The sequence below is a fragment of the Pseudonaja textilis genome, chromosome 2 (assembly GCF_049901715.1).
Source record: "Pseudonaja textilis isolate UNSWEBS1 chromosome 2, rPseTex1.2, whole genome shotgun sequence".
In the NCBI taxonomy this organism is placed as follows: Eukaryota; Metazoa; Chordata; class Lepidosauria; order Squamata; family Elapidae; genus Pseudonaja; species Pseudonaja textilis.
This window is the reverse complement of record NC_141991.1, coordinates 198,418,005-198,445,514: the sequence shown is the minus strand read 5'-3', so window position 1 is coordinate 198,445,514 and position 27,510 is coordinate 198,418,005. Positions and strand designations below refer to the sequence as shown.

At 35.8% G+C, this 27,510-nt stretch overlaps 1 protein-coding gene and 1 long non-coding RNA gene across 7 annotated transcripts in view; one reads left to right on the top strand and one right to left on the bottom strand.

Moving 5' to 3' along the window:
* Window positions 1-19,605, bottom strand: part of AOPEP (aminopeptidase O (putative)) — a 200,943-nt gene extending 181,338 nt beyond the window's left edge. For 5 of the 6 annotated variants that reach the window (XR_015742201.1, XM_087926808.1, XM_087926809.1 and 2 more), the window contains exons 1-3: window positions 19,513-19,598; window positions 11,168-12,029; window positions 1,657-1,823 (exon numbers count right to left, since the gene is read on the bottom strand). Coding sequence is in view for 5 of the 6 variants with exons in the window: in XM_087926808.1 (XP_087782934.1) it covers window positions 1,657-1,823; window positions 11,168-11,970 (970 nt within the window). In the remaining variant the exon portion in view is untranslated. Of the gene's footprint in view, window positions 1-1,656; window positions 1,824-11,167; window positions 12,030-19,512 lie in introns of all 6 variants that reach the window. The other variant, XM_026703889.2, reaches the window with a different exon arrangement.
* On the top strand, window positions 16,519-27,154 carry LOC148127312 (uncharacterized). The gene is made up of 3 exons (XR_015742202.1): window positions 16,519-16,673; window positions 25,096-25,233; window positions 27,005-27,154. It is a non-coding gene; the product is annotated as an uncharacterized LOC148127312 (long non-coding RNA).
* The last annotated feature ends 356 nt before the right edge of the window (window positions 27,155-27,510 follow it).

The following is a 27,510-nucleotide window of genomic DNA, read 5'->3' as shown; positions in this document are numbered from 1 at the left end:
GATGTGAAACAAATTTTACCCAATACAAAAATAGTGAAATCAGAAATATTGGATATCAAACGAAACTGTGAATTAGAAGATAGAGAAGTCAGCTAAAGTAGAAAAACAAATGGCAAGCCAAGGGAAAGATCCTAATAAAAACTTTTTACTAGTTACACAAAATAAGCTGATTAAAGCTTTGAAAATCAAAGTGAAATTACAAATGATAAATCAAGAGAATGATCTGGATAACAACTAAAGCCTCAATGCAGCTTTTGGGATAGGAAAAAGAGAAACTGAAGAAAGAAAGACCAAATTCTATTGTTAGAAGTAAAAAAAAAAGAATATAAAATTAGTTTGTTTGGCCAAGTTTAAAATATGTTTTATAAAGCTCTGGTAACCCTTTATGGACTTTTCGCCAACAGCAGGACTGAAATATTGATGATTTACATATAAATAAGGGATGGGTTATAGGAAGAAGAGAGATTTGTTTGTAACCTCGTAGGGAGTGAAGAATTATCAAATTTGTCTATACTTGGGGTGAAAATCACTGCTTTATATATTTCTTTTCTTTTTTCTTTATCTTTCTTTGCACTTTTATTCTTTCTCTTTCTAAGGGCGTAGGTTGTGTTTGCTTTTACTACTGTAATAAAATTATAAAGAAAAACTTTTAAAGAAATTTTAAGATTGTATTCTTATGATACTGTCAACATCCAGGTAAAGATTTACTTCTGAAAGACACTTATGAGAATAAATCAATGGAAATACAGCAGAGCTAACTGAGAGAATGAAGAAGTGCTAATAATACTAAGGATTATATTAATTAAAGACTAACTATAAAAAGCTCCTTTTGAAATGCCTATATTCTTCAGTAATTATGTCAATCACTATGTGTTGGTATTTTGTTGTTGTATTTTTAACTTTAAATAAAAATAAATTTCTACTGTGAAGCAGATTTCAATGTGATAATTCAATCAACAGAAATAAGGTTAAGTAATATAAAAATAATCAACAACGAATAGGATTTGCTGTATCAAAGTTCAAATTGAACTGGTCCTCAGTATCAAGGCTAATCCAGTCCAAACAGTTCACACCAAGAAGGTATTCTAAAACAAAATTGTTATTATTATTGTTGTTGTTGTTGTTGTTGTTGTTGTTTAGTAAGCATGCATACTATGACATTCAAATTGATTTCTCGTGTTTGTTGTATCAAAGAACAAAAATTATTTTAGGCCACTTTAGAATATCTCAACCACTTCATCCTAGCTCTACATACCAAGCACAATTCTAACCTGATCCACTCTTACTGCAAAAACTCTGATCACTCTTACTGCAATCGTATTTTTACAAATATTTTAAAGTAAAATTTCACATTATTGTAAGTTGTTATGGCCTCACAGAAACAGATTATATCATAACTTTGTTTTAAAATTAATTCACCTAAAAATGCATATTACCAGTTCCTGAAAATCAAGGACTGGTGAGAAAAGAAAAATTGATAAGAAACAGGAATCAAATAAGGAAGAAAAAATGTGATGTAAAAGAATGACTGTGAAGATAATAGATCCAGATAGATGTGGAGCCAAAATCTCATCAGACTATGTAGAAGAAATACTGCACTGATACTAAAGTATTTTCCAAATGAATTATTGAATCAAATATTAATACATGTTGTACCTTTCTCAGATTCTGCTGGTTCCGCTACATTCTCACCACTCATTAGAACAACAAAGCATGCATCTGCTCGGACTGTAGCTTGCCATGTTGACATGGCAACAGGCGGTTCTTGGCATGGAAAAAGGGCCCTGTTGTTTATTGGAGATCCCACTGTATAAACACATGGTCTGTAAGGAACAGAAAAAGATAAGGAAGTAGTGTGTACTATACAACTTATTACAAGGAAAACAAACTTGCTAACAGGAACAGAAATTCGAACTATTAATACCACTCAATACATCTGGTCTGAAAAGAAAGGATCATATGGGAGGATAATCATTTCTTGAACCTTAAGTGAAATTTAAATAATTTCTGACTTGCTCTTTGATTTCTCTGAAGATCGGAGAAGATAGAAATATATTGTATTTGAACTTATATGAACTTACGCTCCAATAGCACATTAGATAAGTTTTCGAAAAAATGTTTCTGAATTGATCACAACTTTACCATTACCGGGAATAACCTACTAAGTGAAATATGAATGTGTGGATTTACAACTGGATAAAGCATTAATGATAATGAATTAGGAGGGTAGACTGTAGCAGTCCTCGAGCCTATCTGTGACCTCTATTTGTCTTTTTTGGCAATAGGGAAATCAGATGCTTCCATTTCTACTGAAGGAGAACATATAGTTTTACATTTAAATACCAATAAATCCTAACTTCGGTTAATTAGACTTTAGAAGGGTTAAAACCAGCCATTTGTACGCTCAATAGCACAGAAAGGAAAAGGGAGCTGTAGATAACCAAGGCTTCCTTTCTTAAATGTACGGTTAACAACTGTGTACAAACCAATCCTAAGTGTATGTGGTTGTTTTTTTTCAGAGATCAGGGTAAGTTAAATCACCAAATGTTCTGTGCTTTTCCCATAGTAGCAAATGGCAGCTGTTTACTTCTATGGTTAACAAAAAAGCCTTGTACTCAAGAACTAAACTAGAGTGTTGGCTAGAGTGATGGCTTAACAATTTTAGTGTAGCAGATAGATTTCTCTCCCATCCAATCCTTTCTACTGTGTCCTTAATTGTGGCAGAACCCTACGGAGTTCCTCTGAGAATGTAGCATCAACACATTTGGAAGGTACCCAGTTCAGGATGGCTATCCCCCAAAATGACTACAAGAAACCAAGACCAAGAATTGGTTCCCATACATAAGTGAGCCAAAGCTCCTTGATCTAATTCACTTTTGGTGAAGAGACTCTTTAAATCCCCAATAAGTGGTTTCAACCATTAAAACAAAATATTACATCAAATATTTAGAAAGCTGCACAGCTTGATGACCTTTCCTTTCTATCTTCTAAAGATTTTTATTGCAATACCCCAGCAGGCCCTATTCTTTTTATTATGATGTTTACTGAAAAAGAGGAAGCACAGCCAGCCCACCTGTTACCTGACACATGCCATTATCCTCTCTAACACAGAGATTTTGACAGTAGAATAAAAATAATCACCAGAATGCCAGAGAACATTTAAAATCATGGAAGTAATTGTCAGGCTTCTTTTTCCAAGCTCCTCTCACAAATTTTAGGATAAAACATATGGAGGAGTATACTAGTCTATTTATATAAGAATCTGGAAAAAAAATGTATGAGTTGGTTGCTTGTTCTAACAAAGCACCCTGTTTTGCTGATGCATTTTAAATGTCACTCTCAAACCTGACAAAATAAAGGTAGTGGGGGAGGATGGTGTTGATTGCTTTGCTTTCGCTTTTGTAAATATTTATGAACACTATTCAAGAATTTTCAGTCAGCAAAGTTATTCCTATGCAATGTTTGGAAATGTTTAAATAAACCCCACAGTAGCATAACGATAGAACTACAATTAACATCTGGTTATTACCTATGAAGCTAAGAATATAAAGGAGAAAAATGCAGGTGCTATTTAACTACTAAATACATAGTGTTGACAAGAAATAGATATTTCTCCTATGAAACAGGTGTCAGTTTCAATTACTGTTTGTTTTGGAGGAAATAAGTCATCTGACACATTAATACACAAGAAGGGGTCTATTAATAGCTAATATATACTACCACTCTATCTATATTTGAGGATTCTGGGTGAAAAATAAGGGAGCAAAAGTCTTATTCAAAATGCTCAGTGTATCTTATGGCCAGAACACACAGATTCTCCATCATGTGTCAGGCATGAAGAATCAGGACCACATGTTTATTGCCTGTACACAAGAATCTAGTCAACACTAAGTTGTCAGCACTAAGTTGGCACTGGTAAACAGTTAACAGAATTCAAGTTGGGTTGAACTTGTGGGAATGTTATTGCAGGCTAATTCCTCTCTTGACTCTGCTCCCAGGCACTTATGATCTGGAACAGTCTCCTCCTGTAGACTGGGCCCTTCAATAATGTTCTTTTGGACATTGGGGAAAACTGTTTTTTTTTCATATAATCTTTGGTCAATTATTGTTTGACACTGGCATTGCTCTTGGTTTCGTATGTTATTATATATTTATTTAGTTATAAGCATTGATACTGATACATTATTGTTAACTTCTCTGTATTAGGGATTTCTATGCTGTGGATGGTTCATTACAGTGCATGATTTGTTGAAGCTACCATGAGTCTTGAGGGAATCAACAGCACATAAATGTAATAAATAGTGGTAATGATAATAATTACTTTGACTTTTGTTTCAGCAAAACATAGAGCCCTTTGTTTGGTTGGAACATAGCTAACTTAAAAAGTTCCAATGCAATGATTCAGGTAGGTTCTTCTGTTCTAAGCAAAAAACGAATGCACTTTTCATTTCATGCATACCTTTTATTTATTTGCCACTTTAAGTGCCCAAAGCAATCTAAAGCAATGGGAATCGTATTATATTACTAGTATTTCAAAACAAGAACTTCAGTGCAAAATATAATAATACAGCATAAGAGAACATTAGAATAGGCATTTATACTTTCATTTAACAGCATATCAACTTACCAGAATAGAACACAAAAGTACTTAACAGTCCTCTATTATTTTATATCCCTACAATAGGAATTTAGAGTTTCACTTTCTCACACTTTCCAACAATTATAGCAACTACCTATAGGCCACAGCTTATATATGGGAAGACGGCAGGCAAATTAGAAATGGTCTATTTCTGTTGCTCCCCTCTGGGGAGGACGTTTTGAAGTATTTCTAGCAGGACTACCAGATTCTATAATAGCTTTGTTCCCTACGCCATCCATCTGGTAAACTCGCAAGATTTGTTTTGTCGCCATGTACATGTATACATCTGAACTAGACTGTGCTGTTACTCTGTGTCATATAATATATGTGGATATGTAGGTATATGCATACTTTTTATTTTTGTATTCATTTATCATGTTTATATTGGAGGTGGTGTATATTGGAAGTTGTGACCCTTTGAAAGCTATATACAACAAAATTTCATTTTATATATGCCAATTAGTGTACATTTAAAGTGACAATAAAGTTATTCTAAGGTCTAAGTTCTAAGTTCAAATGCAATGCTGACACTGAAGGCATCGGTTCCATATATCTTACCAAACTTCCTCAAAGTAAGAGTGTCACTGGACCAAACTTACACTTTCGTCTTCCATAGGAGCTTGGGCTGCTTAGCCTTTGTGACAAGGCTTGAGTTTTTAAATCTCCATTGACATGGGAGAAGCCAAAAAGAAGGCAATGGACAGATTGTATCGGGACACATAAGAAGTGTATAAAATGTATTCCAAGTGTACCTTCCGCAAAAAAACTACATTTTAGGATCAGATGTTGATGAAAAAATGTAAGAGTACAACATACAGGGTAGCACTTTTTACTTGCTCAATGCAATTAAGTAGTACAAGCATAGGAATTTTCCTCCACCCATTTGAAAACACACTAGCCAATCTAGAATAAATTAGGGTGTCAAAGCAAGAGAACTGTAAGCATTTCAAAACCCAAGAAAACCTTGAGCTAAATATTGGGGTGGGGTGCTAAATATTAATTTGAAGAATTTATAAATGGCTTTTTCCCTATAAAATTTTAAAGTGTTGATTATAATTCAATACAATTATTATATGTACTCAAAGCCAAATGAGAAACTGTAACAGCTTATTTATAATCCTATTTTGATTTGTTTTCAAAAGGGTAAACATCATTGAAGAGAAATTTGTATCACAACTGGGGATCCCAGCTAGCCACAATGAGAGAAAAATGCTGGCATGCACACAATGACTTCATGATGTAAAACCCACCCTTACATGCATACCAATTTGTGACACAAGTACTATATTTACCGGACTATAAGCCGCTACTTTTTTCCCACACTTTGAACCCTGCGGCTTGTACAATAATGCAGCTTATCTATAGATTTTTCTTCGCTAACTGCCATCAGGGGGCTCAAAAATGTGACACACGTGGAGAGGGCGGAGCTGGCATCGCGATGATACGGCATGCGATCTTGGTGGTCTTAGATCTCTGCCAATATCGTGGCTCCTGGATGGTCCTATCGGATCTAAACTGTCCCAAAGAGACGGTGAGAGTAAAGAGGGCATCCTGTCAATCCCAGGGACACCGCAAAGTCCCTGGTAGATCCAGGAGAAGCTCTTCTTGCCAGTGGCAGAGGCAGCTATTAAAGCTGCTGAAGTTGGGACAGCTCCAAAACGGAAGAGAACAGAAAGTGAGAGTGTGCCAGTTTGGTGAGAACTTTTTCTTTATTCTAAGATCTAAGGAAAAGAAAATCTGTAAAAGTTTTGACAGAAGTGACTAAGCGGCGATTTTAAACAGGAATGTCAAAGTAATGTGTGGTTTTTTTCATTGCTGGATTTTCTATACACGATCTTATATATTGAAACTGGACAGGTTTTTTCTTTTACATCTATTTTTTTTCTCCTTTTTGATTTTGTAATATTTTAGGCTAGAGGCTCCCTTTTAGTTATTTCTTTTTTAAAAATATCTTTTTGTTTTTTTAATTAATTCTTATTATATCTTGCTTGGAAAAGGAGGGGGAAAGTGAGAGCAAAGAAACTTTGTAACACTGCCAACTAGAGGCTTGAAAATATTCTATTTCCCCTGTGACCAGACAAAGCTGAGAAAGAAAGAACTGAGACTTTTTTTCAAGGACATTGCTGTTTGATAAGATAGAGGGAAGAGCATGGGAGAGTATTATTGAAGGTGCTCTTCTGGGTTTCTATCAACAGCTGGAGTCTGGTGTTGAAACCTAGGGGGGAAAAGGGTGATAAGTTTTTGGAGAAGAGAGTTATAATAAGAGCCTTGGATAATTAAACAAAGTGCAGTGTGCTCTTTTTACTTTTTCTAAGTTGTGCTAGCCCTCCTCACCAGCTTTATTGTATTTCGTTTTATCTTTTTTTTTCTTGTAATAATTATTTGGATTTTTGGCTTTGTTGGAGCTTGTCTTTGTTTTTCTTTTTTTCTTTGGAAATCCAATCTCTATGCTTGCTTTTTATTTTAAAGAGAAAGCCTTAGTATTAATGTTTCCTTTTTTTTAAGGGAATAGCCTTTTTTTCTCCTTTCCTGGTATTCTTGTTTTTTCATCTACCTTTCTGGTTTATTTTTATGCACTCTTTTCTATTTGAGACGTCTCAATTGGATTAAGGTGTTGAAGAACCTGAAGAATTTTTCCTCTTCCTTTCTTTTCTTTCTTTTTTTTTAAAGCCTTTTTCTTCATCTAACTATTGATTGGATTAAGGTATACAAGAACCTGAAGAAATTTTGTCCTCCCTTTTTTTTTCTTTCCTTTTTTAAAATCATTATTATTTGGCTTCTTTTTTCTACTATTTTTATTTTGAACTATAATTGGTCATTTCACAATTGGATTAAGGTTTAGAAGAATCTGAAGATTTTGAATTGCTTAAAATGAGTATGAAATTTACAGCTCCTGGTTCTTCTACTTCTTCTTCCTCTCCACCATCTGGAGGACAACATTCAATACAGACAATGTTAAAGCAAGAAAAAGAACAAGAAAAAGTGACTCTGCAGATGATTATGCAAAAAATATTCAAGCAAGATCAGAGAATATTGAAAAGAGAATAGAAAACATTGAACATTGAAAAGATAGAGACATATGGAAAGGTGGCTGGTTTGAAAATAAATAAAGATAAGACAAAGATCTTGACAAAGAATATGATATCAAGACAAAAGGAAGAACTGGCAGACCTACTGAAAATCCAGATCACGAATAAGATCAAGTACTTGGGGATATATTTGACAGCAAGATGTAGTACATTAAAAGAGAATAATTATATCAAACTTAAACAGCAGATAGCGCTAGATTTGGCGAAATGGAAAAATTTACAACTGTCATTAATAGGGAGAATATCAACAATCAAGATGAATATATTACCCAGAATTTTAAATTTGTTTCAAACAATTCCAATTAGGCTTGGAAAAGACTATTTTGAAGACTTAAATGAAATTGTGTTGAAATATATATGGCAAGGTAAGAAAGCGAGAATAAAGTTAAAACTTTTGCAAGATGCTAGAATAAGAGGAGGATTTGGTTTGCCTAATTGGGAGTTGTATTACCAAGCTACAAATTTGATGTGGGTTAAGGAATGGATAACATTAAGAAATACTAGATTGTTGACATTAGAAGGACATGATCTGTTGTTGGGGTGGCATGCTTTTCTATGGTATAAAGGAACTAAAACACAAGGGTACTTTAGAAGACATTATACACAGGAGACTCTGTGGTTAAACTGGGAGAAGATTAAAAGACAATGCTATTTGAAAATTCCAGTCTGGCTATCGACTATTGAAGCATTTTCTTATCCTACAATATACAAAAAGGAACAAACAGTTAGATATGGTAAAATATTGAATGAAAAGGGTGAACTTAAATCTATACAAAAACTAGAGGAACAGGTATAAAGATGAATTGGTTTTTAAATGCGCAAATACATTCAAGATATGATAAAGATTCTAAAACAGAAGGTTTCTGTGATAAACTGACTTATTTAGATAAGATTTTGACAGGTACTGATGAAAAGGTAATTAAAAAATTGTATGGATATTTATTAGAAATTAAACTAGAAGAAGAACAAGTTAAAGAAACTATGATTGCTTGGGGGAAGAATTTTGGATATGGGATTGATCTAGAGAAATGGCAAAAATTGTGGTCTCAAAATTATAAAATGACAATGTCAACAGCATATAAAGAAAATTTGTATAAGATGTTTTACAGGTGGCATTTTCCCCCAACAAGAATAACAAGAATGTTCAAGAATAAATCAGAAAAATGTTGGAAATGTCAGACACCTGGCTCATATTACCATATGTGGTGGATTTGTGCAGATGCTAAAAAATACTGGACTAAAATCCACATGTGGTTGGAAAAAATGACAAAAAACCATACAGATTTGAAATCAGGGATATTTTTATTGGGAATTTTACCTGAAATATATAGTAAAGATTTGAAATACCTGACTGTAAATGTATTAACAGCAGCTAGGACTGTATTTGCTAAAAACTGGAAAAATTAGAAAATACCATCACAGGAGGAAATCATTAAGAAAATATTGGAATGTGCTGAAATGAGTAGATTGACATTTGAAATTAGAGAACAAGAGGATAAACAATTTTATAAAATTTGGGATCTATTCTATCAATGTTTAGACAATAAAATACAGTAATGAAATATGTAGACTCTTAGACAATAATATATAAAGATGTACTTCTTTCTTATTATATCTACAAAATGATTTTAGGATAGATTTGGGATGATAATATGAACTGTTATAAAACAAACTAAGTAAATTATGATTATCTTGTAAAACATGAATGATTAAAAGTATAGTCAAATGATTGATTAATAATGATACTAAGGTATTTAATTTTTGATTGAAAATACGAGATTATATGCAATGTAATTGTAATTGAAGACTAAGAATTGGAAGCACAAAACAATTTGTAAACCAACCAGCACACTGTATGTTCACATATGGAAGATGGCTTGATGTTTGTATGTTTTTTTTGTTTGTATTTGTTTTTAAAAACCAATAAAAATTTATTTAAAAAAATGTTACAGACGCAAGAGGTCAATGCAAAGAAGACGACACTACTGGTAGTTTTTGGTGCACTCGACGCAAGCAGCACAACACGCATGAACGCAAAATATTTTTCACACCCTCATCATGGAAAGTACATGAAGAAAAGCATATGATGCAGCTTTTAACTTGAAAGCAATTGAACTGTCTATCCAAGAAGGAAATAGAGCTGCTGCATGTAAGCTTGGCATTAATGAATCAATGGTGAGACGTTGGAGACATCTGGCCGCATGCATAGAACATTCTTCTCTTTCTGTGTAAATATCTCATTTCACAACGTATATATCTGCGGTTTATAATCCGGTGCGGCTAATATATGTAAAAATATTTTTTTCTTTTAAAATTTAGTGGGTGCGTCTTATATTCCAATGTGCTCTATAGTCCGGTAAATACGGTACACAAGGCATAGAGTTTGCGGCACAATGTTACAATGTATGCTTCATCCCTTTCCTCCTACAGACGGCTACAGGTGGTTAAATGTTCCTCTCGATACTATTTTCTCACTCTGAACTACTCTACTCATCTTGGAGTTGTTACTTGCCCATGAAGCAAATAGAAGGGGATCACATATAATCTTATAGTATGTATTTTTATAGGACAAACATGGAGAATAAAAATGTACAGAGGGGAAGAACCATCTAGGCATTTTTCCTGTGCATGGCTTTGACCTTTTATGAGCATGAGGTCAGGCATCCCCTAAAATCTTGTATAGTTGCATTTATTAAAAGAGAAGTTATTAACATATCTAAAAATACAGGTATTAAGCAACTGAAAGACTGTAACATGCATTTGTTCCTGATGAAATATTTCATAATCTGTATTACACAACAGGAATAGAAATCAAATCAAGGGCTGGTAAATGAATAGCCTAGGTGCAATTAAAAGAAGCAAATTGACAGTAACGAAGTCTTGTAGGCAAGAAGTGTGGTGCATATACAGTACATTTGTTGACTCAGAGCCTAGGGTTGATGGAACTCCAACCCAACTAAAGATTACTGTTGAGATGGGCTAATATGCTACAAAATTATATTTGGCACTGAAAAACAAAGTCTCATTAAAAAAATTAAAATATATACCTCATTAAACAATACAATTATGTTCTGATCCTTCAAGCGTTCCATACATTTCATACATTTTGCATTTACAGCATTTTTTTAATGCAAGTTCTAATATTCCTAAACATTTGACTGTTTAAAAAGCAAAGTGAAACTGCTTTAGAAAATGTTTGCATCTTTTATCTAAACTATACCAACAATTATTATCTTGAATATTTTGGCTTGTGAAATGTATGGGTTGGGGTCAGACTCACAGTGATAAAATCCTCAAAGCTATCACAAGCTCTGAAGTTTATCGGCTGTGCTACTCATGCATTTAAAATCATTATGAATGAGATCATCATTCATAATTCAACTGTGTCCCATCTGGAATGTACCAAAAGGTACCAAATGCACTCAGGACTGCTGCTTACCTGTCACTTTGATCTGTGGTCCAGCTAAGTGATTGTCCTTCTGGCTTTGTTTTATACCATATTCTTATAGCACGAGGGAAGTCCTCTGGCAGTTTGATCCCTGCTTTCCTGATTTCCAAGCTCCAAGTGCCTGTCATAAACAGAAGCTCACCACAAGCAGGTGCCTGGCTGCAATGCTTGTAACACTGAAGCTGCTCTCTCCAATTATTTGTTGGTAATGTCACAAGTTCATGTACAATTCGATTCTGAAGATTTCTAGGATCCTTAGAAGCATCCATTAACTTGGCAGAGCTTGTACATTTCTCAATGCCTGGAACAACAGCAACATCCACCTCCTCGACCTTTAACACACATAAATCACAGCAGTCCAGGACCAGCAAGAAATCTTCACTCCCATGAATCTCAATGTCACAGCAGTTCTTTGAACTAGAAATCCCAGAAGCCTGTTCCCTGTTGCCATGGCTACCATTTTTATCAGAAGTATCATTTTCACCTTTATCACAGACAGCAAAATCATTACATCCACTTTTAGTTGTGCAAGCACTTGCATCTGCCACAACGACTGAGCAGGCTTCAGGTGTCGGCATGCAGCAAGCTTCATCAGACCAAGAAGGACTGGCTCCTTCCATCTGCTTACTCTCTCCTTTTCCATGTCTTCTGACAGGCTCAAGGAAAATAACTACGGTGCCTTCTATAACATGATTTCTAAAATCCACATCTATGTCTAAAACATAATGTTTTACCAACATGTGGTTAGTGTTGGCCATCAATGGCAGATCATCTGTGGTAATATCTAGCTCCATTTGTCTATGTCTTCCATGCAAAGAAATCCGGCTAAATCTTGCTGTTTCCAATATAGACTCTGCAGCAGAAAAAAATTGTCAGTATGTCATGCTTTCCACTTGTATAAAAACCTGCTATGTACAATAATATATCCCACTGACAACAAAAAAGTGAAGTGTTGATTTAAATTAGGACTAAGAAAATGGGAGCTTTGTACACTGGAAAGTATTTGTAATGATAAATAAATCTTTTTAATATGGAAAAACCAATATCAATATTAAATTTGTTTGTTATTCATAACAGGGTAACTGCAAAGAAATTAACTTTGCAAACAAAACGAATGTCATTTACATAACCACCAGAAAACAAAATCAGTGAAACAGTACTGCACTTCTGTATAATGTTATCAATTAAAAGGAACTTCTGCAATATAGAAGAATCAACATGAATTTATTGCAGCAGTTCAGTTGATATGATCGCTTGTCTAATTTATAATTTTCTTATATGTAATTTTAAAAAGTATGATTTTGGGTGTGTGTGTATGCTTTTCAGTCAGATTTGACTCATGCAACTACAAAAACAAGTATATGCAGTTTCTTGACAACATTTTCAGAAGTGGTTTGTCATTGCCTTTTTATTTTTTTTCTTTAAATGTAAGTAATAAGCATGACTGAAAGCTAAATAGGCTCTACTGTTTACTATCACTTTTCAATCAAATTTGACTCCGGCAACTACACAGACTACATGACATCTCTTGAGTGATTACTGTAATGTAGTTTTTACATTATGGTTATGTTTCACCATTGTTGAATTACAAGAAAGAGTGTCTTGGATGACTAGGAAATAATAAACATTCTTTTGAGATTGAAGACTTCTGAAATTTAAAGCTTTATATAGTCCCAATATATAATTCCTTCTAGTCCTCAACTTACAACAGTTCATTTAGTGACCATTCAAAGTTACAACAGAACTGAAAAAAAAATACTTATGACCATTTTTCACACTTATTACCTTTGTAGCATTCCCATGATCATGTGATCAGAATTCAGATGCTTGGCAACTGGTTCATACTTTATGGCCGTTGTGTCCCAAGGTCAAGTGATCACCTTTTGTGACCTTCTGATAAGCAAAGTCAATGGGGGAGCCAGATTCACTTAACAACCAGGCTACTAATTTATCAACCGCAGGGATTCACTTAACAACTGTGGCAACAAAGGTCGCAAAATGGGGCAAAAATCACTTAACAGCAGAAATGTTGGGCTCAACTGTGGTTGTAAATTGAGGACTACCTGTAGTGACAATCCCATTTTCATCTAATTAGAAATATTTCACAAGAAAAAAGAAAGGACTTTTCATTCAGTGTTAATATTTATCTACCTGAGGGGAGAAGAACCGTTGATTAAATTGATTCCACAATTAATTACTGAACAATTGCCATCCATTTGTTGTTAATCGGTACACGTAGTCCTCAACATGACCCCATTTTCCGCAGCTAAGCAAAGTAGTTGTTAAGTGAGTCACAATGATTTTACATATTTTTTTGACAAGGTTAAGTGAATCATACTGTTGCTAAGTAAATCTGGCTTTCCCCATTGACTTCTCTTGTCAGAAGCTGGTTGGGAAGGCTGCAAATGGCAATTATGTGATTCTCCCCCCCCCCCCGCCCCGATGCTATAACCCTCATAAATACATCTGGTTGCCAAGCATCCAAATTTTGATAATGTGATAGTGAGGATGCTGAGACAAGCACACGTGCAAGGGACAGTGTGTACTTTTTTAGTTGCTAATGAATGATCGTAAGTTGAAAACTACCTTTACTGAATTATTTTTATTTTATTTTTTTTGTCCACTTATTCAAAAGAAAAGAAGGGGAAAGAGGGCAGAGTCTAGCAAAAGTAATACTGTATAATAGTTTATATTCTTTAAATATCCTGGAACTGAATTACCTATAATCCTTAATTTAGTTCTGGTTATGCTTTCTGGGGTTATAAATATTTAAGTCCAGCACATCTGAAGAGCAGAAGGTTAAGAAACACTGTCCTGGCATGACTAGGGTTTTGAATTTTCCTATGTTTTGCTTTTCAACATCAAGATCTGGAATTCGGTTTTTATTTTCCTTTTTTCAAATCCAAACAATACATATAATTTTCTGTTACTGAGTTGATATCAGAAACCAGCATACCAAAGGTCTATATCTCAGTCATCCAGGTCATGGTTGTCCCAAAAATGCTTTTTCCAAATGGCAACTGGACTTTCTTTGTTTTCTTCCTTTGAAAATGTTTTGCTTCTCATCCAAAAAGCTTTTTTGCCATTTGGAAAAAGTATCTTTGGGACAGCTTTATGCATTATTAACAAATTATATTCCAGCTAACGTGTTGTTAAATTGAACAAAAAGCAGACCATTATTATTATTTTTGTAATGGTTGGTGAGTTTATTTTCAAATCACTACTAAATTGCATGTGTTCCGTATTATAAATCAAATGTGTGGGAGTGAAGTACAGACCAGTTGAGAAACTGAAATTCATTTGTGAAAAGAAGATTCTTGGTTCATTTCTCCTCTTTCAGTTCTTTCGGCCATTTTTAAATGTATTTTTCAATGTGTATTTAAGAAGCCCATGACATTCCTATGCTGCAATTATAACACTGCATTATGTACATGAGAGATTTCACGTTGCTCACAGAGCAGCAATTACTTGTAGGGGAAAAAAACCCCATCAACAGCTTCAGAAACAAAAGGGACTCCATTGCAGATCTATCCAGCAGAGAGTAGATTAGTTACTAAAAATTATGGAAATCCTTCGAAAAGGGGTGCTTCAGAACATTGCAAAATAAAGTGGCTTTAGTAGCTGAAGCACAAGCTTGTTTTCACAATTTGAAAAATATACTGTAGTTCATGTGCATTCCTATTGAATACGACTTCCAAAGAATTTGCACTTCAGACAAAGAAATGTATTTCTGTCAATCATTGTTTTGCTATACTTCAGGAAGGGTGAGATTCTAACTCTCTAACTTAGTTGCCTAAAGACCCTTTCCTACAAAGCACCACTACTTTAAATCAGAAATTAACCCTGTGATCACTAAACACTACTATTGGTTCACAGTGTTTGTTTCTGTTCTCTTAGCCACAGTTCTCTGAGTAAAGGTTAAAAGTCTGGATAGACAGTTAATACAAGCCATATACTGCTATTTATAAATGGCAATGGCTGAATTCACACACTAATCCAAAACCACAGAAATGCATACAGGGTAATATTTAGTGATCATATAAAGATATGACATGATATGACTTTCCATCCCAGTTTAGACTTTTAACAAGCTTGGAAAATATATAAGGAATGCCAGCAGCCGTTGATCCCCCATGTTCAAAATAAGGAGCCAACCATGCAGACCACGGTGACCACACTGGTTTTACCAGCCATGGAAACGGGAGTGGGCTAAAATACACTAAAAGCATCTGTGCTCATTCAAGAACTGAGCATTTTGAAACATTGTATCTAATCCCTTAAATTAAAGCCATGTGGGTACAACCTAAAAATATTTTGAAATATACAAACATAAACACATTGAAATATATATTACAAGAATCCTCAGACTTGGAGAACGTCAGTGCCTGTTTCCCAAGCTATGACCTATATGCCTGGATAGTTTTAGTGCAATTAGGTTATATTATTAATTATTAATAATATTGTCTACTGTGAAAGAATACTGCAAAACCACACTCTTATGTAGTTGGAATTTCATTATATTATTCATTTGATGACATCAAAATCTACCGGCAGTTCATTTTAAGACAATGAGGTCTTGTTAAATTGATCTAAAAGCAAATCACAGTAATTTTATAACATCCTCACTTACTACTTCATTCACAGCTGCCAATGTTATGGAATATATTCATATATTTTGTCATTATAACAGATATTAACCATATTTAAAAGTATAAGTGCAATAATGGTTTTATGATGGATGCAAGATTCAGCAGATAAACTAATCATACATTTGAATAAATTGCTGGATAATGATAATTTAAATCAAGGAATATATAACTGTATATATCCTTTTTTAAAGACATACACAATGAAATAAAATCTAACTTAAAATCTACATTAGAATATTTATTTGTTTTTAAAGGTAATCCTCGACTTTAACCACAATTGAGTGCAAAATTTCTAGAGCTTGTCTGTTTGTAGTTCAGTGCTTATGAGAACACAATTCAATATAAGAATATAAGTTAATAAGAAGCAACAGGACATGTGAACAGCTAACTCATTACCTCTTATTCTCTTTGCATAGCTATGGGAAACCTTAACCCCGTGAACCTATACCACATGTACCACTCTCCTGGCACACCAGCCATTGCCTATTGCTCTTCTGGATTCCGGTGTGTGCATGCCAGCTGGTCTTTGTGCACTTGGGACCACCGGAAACCTGAAGAACAGCTCCCAGGAGCGCATGTGCACAGCCAGCTGGTCTTTGCACATGCATGCATGTCAGAAACCGGAAAACCTGGAGTCCAGTGCGCATGCACCCATGAGAAGCTAAGCTTCCAGTTTTTGGCATTCCTATGTGTACACATCAGGGAGCTGCTCTTCCAGTTTCCGGTGTGCGCACACTGCGCACGCTGCCATTTCAGCACTTGGTGCAGAAAAGGTTAGCCACCATTGCCTTAACCTATTCTGCTCCACTTCTCAGAGAATGGCAATGTAGAAGATTGATGCCCAAAAGGTACATTTTGGCTTTAAATGTAAAATGTTTTTTTTTAATTTTGCAATCTGCAGTTTATGATTTAGCACCTTGGATAAACTTAGGTAAGTATCCCTTTTGCATAAGGAAGCTAAAGCAGTTTTGTTTTCAACATTTATTCAGCACTTAGTCAAGCTTTAAGGGCCTCTATGATGTGTACTGATGACTTTTAAATATTACTTTTTCACTGAAATTTTGTTTTAGTCTTTTGCATTTTATTTTATTGTACCAAACCCAAAGTCCATTAGGATTCAAGCAAATTGTAACAAATAAAGCAAATGTTCAACAATTGTAGATTATTAAGCAAACCATCTTGTTGCACCATATGAACTATGTCATTTATTTTGAAATCAGCACTACTTTGTTGTAGGAAAGCATGGGTTGGTACTTGGTTAGCCACAGAATACTTTCTTATTGGAATCAACCAACATGTTTCATCTGCATGGGATGCCCATTTTATGGAAGTGAGAGAGGTTGAACCATAGTAGAACTGGTTTTTGTGGCTGCAGTGGTCCTATGGAACAGCCTTCCAACTGGGTATCAGGAGAGCTTCCATTTTGATTGTCTTTTAAAAGCTGCTCAAAACATTCTAGAATTCACCTGGCCCTTGATTCCATCTTAGCTAGGGTATGATATGGTTTTATTAATGTAATGGTTTTCTTAGTTTTATTGGTTTCGGGAGTTTTTATGTTCTTTCATTGCATATTATAAACTGCTGAAAGTCTATAAATGTGATAAATCAATATACTACACCTTAAAACTATGGATATACCCTGTGTGTGTGTGTGTTATACACACACACACACACACACATATATATATACATACATATAAAGAAAATATAAAGGTGTTTCTACAGATTTTACTCCACTAGCCATTGCCGACTATAGGAGGTAATATTCATCTCCATTTCAAGGCCATTGATCCAGCACTGTCCAAAGATATTTCCGTGGTCATTTGGCTAGCATGACACAAAGCGCCATTACTTTCCCAGCAAAGTGGTACCTATTTATCTACTCACACTTGCATGCTTTTGAACTGCAGTTTGAAAGCATATACATATTTGGATAGATATATTGTATTTTTTTAAAAAAAAAGACAGGGTCAGACTACTTCCTAGAATGGCAAGCTAAATTAGGTTTTTATTCCACATTTGCTACTGACATTATCATCCAGCATTTCCTGATGTTACTTTTATAGATATTGAAGCCCAAACCATATTAATATTTAGTTCATAAGTTTGAGGATAAAAGCAGTTTCCTTTTTAATATTTGTAAGTAAGCTATTCTGCAATGCCTTTGTGTTGCTTAATTAGAGAGAGACTAAAAATTTGCATTGAAGGGAAAGTGAATTCCTTCCAAAATGTGATTGGGAAATTGAAGGTAGCACTTCATGTGAAAGTGGTTGAAACTATTGAAACTACTCAAGTGCAGGCAGACAGAAAGCTGAAATGTCATGAAGAAGCTGAGAAATCAACAGTTTCACCAAAAATGCCTGTATTATAATCAATATGTTAAGTCTTAGGACCATGATGTAAAAATCTAGACAATCCCTAGGTGGCAGAAGAGAATAGCAGGGAATACTCTTTGCTGCCCTCCAGTCACTGATCCTAAAATACTTTTTCTCCTCTTCTTAACAATTGGGAAAGAACAGGATGAACTATCAGCCTAGAAGTCTTCAGACTCTTCTAGAGTCCTTTGCACTTTCCACGTAAGGGTCTGCTTCAATTTCCTTCTTGTTACTTGCCCATGTTTCTTCCTGGGCAATGCAATTTCATCTCCTTATTCCTGTGCTTGTTACAAGAGCTGCCATGGAGAGGATTTAGTGCAACTCCATTCTACACAAACATGACAAATGCTCCCCTAAAGAGTAAGCACCAGAACATTTTACTCGCCCTTTCTTCTACATCTCAATGGAAAGTTGAGCTTTAAAAAAAAAAAACCAGACAGGCTCAGGCACATAATGAACAACCACTGCTGATTCAAGGAACCTGGTTTTCCAAAACAACACCTAAAGGAACAACACATGCTAGGATTTACATAACTCATGAGCTAAATAGGGAACTGGTTACTTTTTGAGTCCATGAGTGGGGGAGATCATAACCAATAGAGTGTATGTGCTTATTGTGTGTGTGTGTGTGTGTGAGAGAGAGAGAGAGAGAGAGAGAGAATGAGCAGGTGGAAGGCATACCATCAGTTCTCCCCCCCCCACCTGCTCTCTCTGCAGAGCCCCAATTAGCCCCCGTCCATCCAATGCATTGCCCAGAGAATCACAGGAGGAGATGCACAAAAGGTGGCTGCCAGAAAGCATCTGCCAGGAGCTGCTGCTCCTTCCTTCCCGGCCCCTGTCCGGCTGGTTCAACCAAAATCTCCACCGCGAATTCAGGCAGCTCTCGGCGTGAACCGGGTCGGGAACGAACAAAGACGACTGATCGCACTCTTTCCACGGGCGGCATCTGGGGCTCTACCGATCCACTGTCTTGTGCCCAACTCAGAAGGCTCTGCACACATCCCACCCAGTCCGTCCTTTAAATCGACAAGCTCATAGGATTTGAGTTGGGAGAGGGGGGAAGACAAGTGTCTGGGCAGGTCAGCTCAAGAAGGTGGGACGAGGGAGAAGACGACAGGGAGTCCTCCACAGTGAAAGGGGGAAAGGGAATTATGGCCAGATTGGAACAAGGGTGGGGGTGGGGGCTGTGTCCAGCAATATTTCCCCACTCTTCCCGCCGCTCCCCCTTTCCTTTATAACGATGGTACCGGCCGGAGGCAAGAAGACCCCTCAACCCGCGTTACAACCATCCTCAGCGCGTGCCGCTCTTTACCTGGCGCACCACCAGCGACTTTTGGTTGTGTTTTTCACCCCTCTCGCCAACGGGTGTCAGCGGCGAAGGCTGCGTTTGATGACGTCAAGGATTAAGCCCTGCCCTCCCGGTTGTAACTCAATGGGACGGCTTTGCCTTGCCTGTTTTCCTAGCGCGGTTGTAATTTTTTTAATTTTGATAACCGAAAGTTAACAAAGCAAAGACCCAGATTTTGGTGCTGGGTTAGAAGCTGCTTTTTGTTCGGGGCCATTCTAACTCGCAACTAGTCTTAAACCCGAGAAAATGAGAATCACATGTTCAGGAGAAATACAACCGCATAAATTTTGAGGATCATCATCTTTTTTTTTTTTAATCTGTACACAGCACTCTGTGCCTTTAACAGTGTATGAATTTTCACGCGTGACATGTCAGTGTCGTGGTGGTTGAATAGCAAATTTAGTTTTTGGCTATCAGTCCCTTTGTAGCCCAAACAGTTCAATGCCCATACAAGAGAGATATCAGCAGATACAAAGGAGACCTAGCTAGCTTAGACAGACAGACAGACTTTGTGGTGATTTTGTCATTCTCTCTCACTTTAGCCACCTCACAGGGTTGTTGGGGGAAATAGGAGGAGAAAGGTGTATGGGATATACTAGCCATCTTGAGTTATTTGTAAAAATAATAAAGACGGGATACAAATAAATGCTCAATGAAAAAATAATTGTTGCATCTCTAAAAAGAAAGGAAAATACAATATTAAGAATGGAGCAAAGCAACTAATAAAATGCTCTAGTCATCATGAAACAATGATTTAAGTCAATAACAGTTTGGTGGATTTAAATGTAATATTTTGTACTGTCTAATTAATTACCTATAAGCCATTATAAAAGGGGCACAGTGGCTGAAACACTGAGCTTGTCAATTGAAAGGTCAGCAGTTCAGCGGTTCAAATCCCTAGTGGCATGTAACGGGGAGAGCTCCGTTACTTGTCCCAGCTTCTGCCAACCTAGCAGTTTGAAAGCATGTAAAAAATGCAAGTAGAAAAATAGGGACCACCTTTGGTGGGAAGGTAGCAGTGTTTTGTGTGCCTTCGGTGTTTAGTCATACCGTTCACATGACCATAGAGACGTCTCCAGACAACACTGGCTCTTTGGCTTTGAAATGGAGATGAGCACCACCCCCTATAGTCAGGAACAACTAGCACATATGTGCGAGGAGAACCTTTACCTTTATAAGTCATAATGTATGTTTTTAAAGACTTGTCTTGATATACTCACCCAATATAATTTAATGTTTAATGGCTGTTTTAAAAAATCAGGATTAAAAGACTGTTTAAGAGTTCAGTATAAATTAGACCATATTTTTTAAAAAACTTCCAATTCCATTCACAATGGTAACAGAGAAGGAAGACAATCGTATTTAAGTTTTCTAGTCTATGTACAGATTGAGATCTGAAATTAACAATTAGATATCAAATTTATTTTTAAAGAATCTATATACAAATAATTAAGTTCTAGGTTAAGTTTGCCCTTTATTATACAATCTAGCACTCAACTAGATTGAAAAAACAATCTTCATTTCCCCATTAAAAACTTCCATTCTTGCTTGCACAGCTGCAATACATCAGAATTTACAACTCCTTTTCCATATGTAGACCAATCGTCTACAAGAAATGATAATACAATTTAATTCCATTCTCAGATTTAGAAAAAGGGCGGATTCTGATTTTAAGCTAGCCAAGTTAAACAGCTATGACGTTTCTGTAGCTAGCTTGTTCCAAGGTTAGACAGAGGCCACTAAAGAAAACCCAAAGACAGAAGAGAGTTGAAGACTTGAAGAGAGTTTACTACCGGTAGCTAATTAAACACAACAGGAACACAACTAGAACTATTGGAGTGCAGACATTGCAGAGATTGGTGAAGAACTCAACAAAATAAAACTGAATAGTTTAAAGAGAAAAAAAATGAAATACTACGGAGCGAACTAAGTTCTTCCACTTTAATGAAGCTTTGCACACTGAACAAAGCTTCTTTGTTCAAAAAGAGTGAAATAATGTAGGATGGTGGTATTTGGATGTCTCTCTGCTACTTCATGACATAGAGCCCTCTCCACTAGTCATCAATACTTCCAGAAAGTTAGAAGAGTTTTGCCAGATGGCTTTTGTCAAAACTCTCTACCTTTTCCATCCTTCAATAAGAATGCTTGACAGATGTTTTCTACCAACTTGTGATCTTTGATGTGTGGGAAAGGAACCAAACCAAGTAAATCCACCAATCTTAGCATGCCCTGCCCATATTATAAAAGGACAGTATCAGTTCCAGGCAATCCTAGAGAGGCAGGCTATTTTTTAAGGTAAATATTTTTTAAAATCTTGTGCTTCTCTCATTAGGCCTTTCTCCAATATTTTAAAGTCTTAGACAATCCTCTTCAAGTTGGCTAAAAACTTACACTGCATAAAATGTGTTGCTTCTTTTATTGTTGATTGTTGTTCCAAACCATTTTGGCCATTACTCTGTTTTGAGTTGCCCTGGGTCCTGTCTAAGCAAAGCATGACCTCTGAAGGGCCCTGTCCTATTCTTGATAGTCTTTTTCCATAGATGAGAGACAGACATATCCTAAAGGAACAGTCTCTGACTGCCACTTGTAAGAGAAACAAAGAAACAGTGATGATGAATCAGTATCTTTCATCTTCCATTTATTTGGGTTCATTAATTAGGCAAGCTATGTTTCCTGCTTGCTACACGATTATAATTTTTGATCAACCCCGGCCTGAATGGAGCTAGAGTCTTAAAAAGACCACTCTGAACAATGTCAAACTGGCATTTTAGACAGCTGCAAGCAAGGAGCTGCAGATAAATGTTTTGACCAGAGAACAATTCAATTACTCATCCCATGGTGATGGGAACTAAATTTGGCTAATGGCTTGTGATCTCATCTTAACTCTTCCCATGCTGCTTTCTCTTACAAACAAGCTGTCGTAAAGCCGCAAAGGTATCCAGCTCCGGAAAATAAAATATAATGTTCCATATTAAGGGTTAACTGGCCCCAAATAACAAACAAGCCTTCTGTATTTCATCAGAGGCTTTACTGTAAAAATGAAGGCAATATTTGCAAAGAGATTTACCGTAGCTGTTTAAAATTTTATGACTGTTGATGCATTCCCAGGATGAACACAGAACAGCTAGGGATGTTCTTGCCATTTCATATCCTGACCTTTTGCTATCATAATGGTAGAAAATGAAAGAAAAACTGAATCAGCATCAGAGGCAATACATTTTACCTAATTACGTTGTCTCTTACACTTTATTTTTGAACTTCTGCTGAAAAATTAAATACGAATGTGATCAACCAGGCAGGTTAGAGGTCTGTCTGTCATGGAATATAGTATATGGATTTGTGTCTTTCCCTACCCCCTATTCTCTGGCTTGTGTCAAAGGTTTTCAACACTACTTTATTTTACTAGCTGATACTAATAACTGGCTGCCACTTAGGAAAAGAAAACCAAGGAGCAATACATAACCATCTTGAAGTATTATTCTACGGTAGTCTCCTTTTTACAAATCCACAGGGCATGGAATACATTTATTTGGAAAATAGAATGTGGGTTCTAAAAGGTATTTTAAATCTTCCAGGATCCAAAGAATTTATTTATCGACAATCAAAGACATATTATTTAAACCAGGGATGTCCAACCCTGGCAACTTTAAGACATGTGAACTTCAACTTCCAGAATTTTCCAGTCAGACATTCCCCATGACCTTAAACTTTGGGTCTTGCTATTCAGGCAGCATGTCTCCATGGCTTATCACTCACCCACCTGATTTTTAATGTCCACTTGATTTCTGCAGCATCTTGAAATATTTGAGTATTGTTAATTAGACACAAGCATAAATCTTCTCTTTTGTGAGACTAATATGGTTCTTTGGAATGTAACTATTATATTTTTTTTTAAAAAAAGAATGGACAAATATCAAGTTTTGCATAATTTGTATGACTCCACAACTACTGCTAAATTTCAACCTTATATTTGTATTTTTTTTAAAAAAAATGCCACCTGATAATCTCCCTTATTAATACTATTTTACCACAACCTTTCTAGCAAATTTCAAGACCTGATTCACAGATAAGTCACTGCCTTTGTTTTCCCTCAAACAATACTGACATTCATAACCTTCTCCATAAATAAGGAAGAATAAAATACTTCCATTTTCTATGTTAACTGAAAGAGGAGAGGCTATAAATTAGTATCACACAGAAATCTCTAGTGTTATGAGTATATAAACTGTACATTTACACGTTCCCATCAATCATTTGAACACAAACCAATATTGTTTTCAAGTTATGAGAAGGGGTAATGAATAACTAACTGGTTGCTTAGTATTTAAAGTAAATATTTTGACTCCCAGATCATTTAGATATATATAGCTTCCAGGTGCACCCCAATTAGACGTTTAGGCCTTAAGGAACTTGAAATGATTTGTTAAAGGAAACATCATGTCAGAGACTGAGGTACATGCTAGTGCTGTTATATCCTTATAATAGTCAGGTTTATATAATAATAATAATAATAATAATAGTTGTTGTTGTTGTTGTTGTTGTTATGCTGAACACATTTTGAATTTTACTTATTTTACCTTGAAAAAGTTTTATTTTTTTCTCCTTGAAGTTAGTACAATAAAGTCAGTGATGTTCATAGTGACTTTTTTAAATTTTTCATTTTTAGATTTTTCTTGAATATAAATACCATATATGGCATGTTTTATAATCTGACATGATCTGAAGAAGCTTATATGCTATTTCTGATAATTTTTTAAACATATACTTCAAAAGACACCAAAATAACATTCTTATGGCACAATCCCCCTCTCCCAAAAAATCCTGCTATGGTACCTATACGGCCTAACAGCCTAGCAAATCACTGTAATATTCAAATCCATTTCATCAAATGCTACAGAAAAAGCATGCTAAGAAATAAGAACTAAGCTTCCATATTAGACTTGAACACAACTTAGTTATGCTGGAGCTTCCAATTTATGTATTATTATAATCCCTAAAGACAAGAGCTGGTCTTATCATTAGTCAATGTGAAGCAACTGATTGGGAACATCATAAAATGCTAGCCCATTTCTAATTATTTATCTAATTACTGCTCCATTTTTATTACAAGGAAGGAGGAAAGGTACATGTGGAATTTTTGATCAGATTCTGAAGTAATTTGATCCATAAATGGAGGAGGAAGCAAAGTATCTAGGGCTATAGATTCTTAAATTATTAATTAAAAATTTACAGAATAACAAAACAGAAGGACCTAGAACAGAGACAAACTGTAACAATTGAGAGATTGAACAGGTTCCTGACCAACCTAGCTGACAACTTTGTCATCCAAAACATAGAGGGAACTAGAGGGACAGCTATACTGGACTTAATTCCTATTAACAGAGAAGAAGTGATAGCGGGGGTTGAAGTTGCTGGAACTTTAGGGAAAAGTGACATCACTTTTGTCCAAACATAAGAGCACAACATGAATTCTATTTCTCTGCTCTGAGAATGTCTAGGAAAGTGGGCTGTATATATCATTCAGGTAAATTCTATAAATATCCACAGCTTTTAAATGCCAGAACCTGGATAGCTCCCAAAAAATAAATGCAATGTATTTTGTTATCAAAAGTACCAAGTCCATGAGTTCAAGTCTCAGGAGGGAGTGTAACATCTGGCTATGTATGTTTGATGATTTCTAATAAGGTTAGTATTGGTTGCATAGTCCATTCATTCTACCATATATTTTATGCCATTCATTCATTCATGTGTGCATATATGCATGTATGTATAGCAAAAGTATGGAAGTGGTTAGCTTCTGTGATGATTTTCCAGTCGAACTAAAAGAGCTGGGATTTTCTGATCTCCCAGACTGACTGTTTAGCTTTTTTGATGAGCTAATGTTGCTAGGTGCTACCCTCTGCTGTAGGGATAGTGCAATTTCTCCCATAATGCTGATATATATTGTTCATCCTGTGCATCTGTTTAAAAACACATAAAAGACTTATTATGTCTATGTACATTACAAAAATGCCTGTGTGTGTGTGTATGTGTGTCTGTGTGTCGGTGTCTGTGTCTGTGTGTGCTTGGTCACACTTACACAAAATATACTGTAGACCTTGACTAAGACTCTCATGCTAATAAATGTATTTTGCTCCCTAAGAAATGGTTCTATTACAACACATTATGGTTTTTAAAATGTGCAAAGATCTTCCTTATATATTTACAGAATAGCATGTTGCAATGATGGAAACTTTGCTTATTATACTAGTAAATAAACAATAAATGAAAAGGAGAAATGGCATGGCTTTTTCAGTCTAAGAAGGCTACATCACTATTTGCTTTTTCCCATTCCTTTCTTGTCCCTCTGTGAATTGCAAAATATTGCATTGCTAATCTTTATGTGGAATTTATAATTTATACAAAAGTGATGCAACAAAGTTCAAGAAAACAAGTATTAAATGTGCACCCTCACATTTGTTGAGAAGTCAATTAATTTCCCCAGATTGTGTATAATGCTTAGAACTGGGATATATAGAAGAGTTCTAATTCTGATATTGTATTTGAGTCTGCTGTTTATAGTTAAAGAGATGATCATGTGGCTGAACTGCAAATAAAGAGATATTCATGACATTTGAAAACAAATTGGAAAGATCACACATTCCAAAATTATAAGAAGGAAGGAAGGAAGGAAGGAAGGAAGGAAGGAAGGAAGGAAGGAAGGAAGGAAGGAAGGAAGGAAGGAAGGAATTCAGTTTTAGTCTGAGGTGAAAATGCTAAGGGGCCAGGGTTTTACAATTATTTGTAATGTCTTTATTTTACTCTGCTTTAGTTTTAAAATCTTGATTATATTAAGCTGTTAGCATAGCTAGATTTATTCCAGAAACCCCATTTCAAATCACTCATTTTTGACCAGCACTAAACTACTAATCCAGTACAAATGTATGTTAATGAATTAACACATTTTGAATTATTGACCAAGATTTATTTCAAGAAGAAAACCAAGCCTATACATACATAAATATGCTTGCCATGTTCTATAATTCTTTCAATACTGTTCAAAGCATTTAGTAAATTACTAAAAAGGAAACTGACCCTGAAGCTAAAATATATTGGCCACCTAATGAGAAGAGAGGACATGTTGAAAAAGTCCCTTGATGTTGGAAAACCATCATCATGAGGAATTGATTTTTTCATGACAAGAACAGAGAAATGTCAAGACATTTCATCCACTTTGAGCTAAAGATAAGACCTTTAGGGTCAAAAATGAAATTCTGTTGTCTGCTCTCAAAGAAAGTATATCCTACCTATACCCATACACAATACGCCTATACACATGCTACACACACACACACACACACACAAATATTAATCACTGTCCATTTTGAATATATAGTGGAAAGAGGAAGCTTGAGAGTTCATGAGGTTGATATTGTATGGAACAAAACTGTGACTGAATCTGGATGTTCTGCTTCAGGTACCACAAAGCCCCCTCCCAGAAGGTAACAAGGAAAACAGGTCATGAAAGGATGGGTAGCATTCCAGACAATCCTGCAGACCCTGCTCAAGCATCACTTACATGCCGTGTCCTGGATAGAAGGAAGTGAACCGGGATGGTATTCTACTGGTTTGTACTGGTTCCATAGAAGCGGTTGTTATGATTCTGTGCAGTTCAGAGAACTGGCAAATTGTGCCCCTGGCTGGCCCTGTCCCTCTCCACCCACCCCTCCCAGTCAGTCCTTATCGCATATGCGTGATATCGTGCACATGCCTGACATCGCTGACTTTGTTCTTCCCTGCCCAATCACTCCTTGAGGTATTTCTTCCCCCCCTCCCCATGAGCAGCTGTTCTGATGATCAGCTGTGCCGGGATCCCCCTCGCTTTTTTACTGTTTCTCTCAGGAGGCTTCCCTGAAGCCCAGAAGGCAAAAAAAAAAGGGGGGGGGGAGGGATTGCTGAAAAAAAGAAGCCATGCCCACCCAC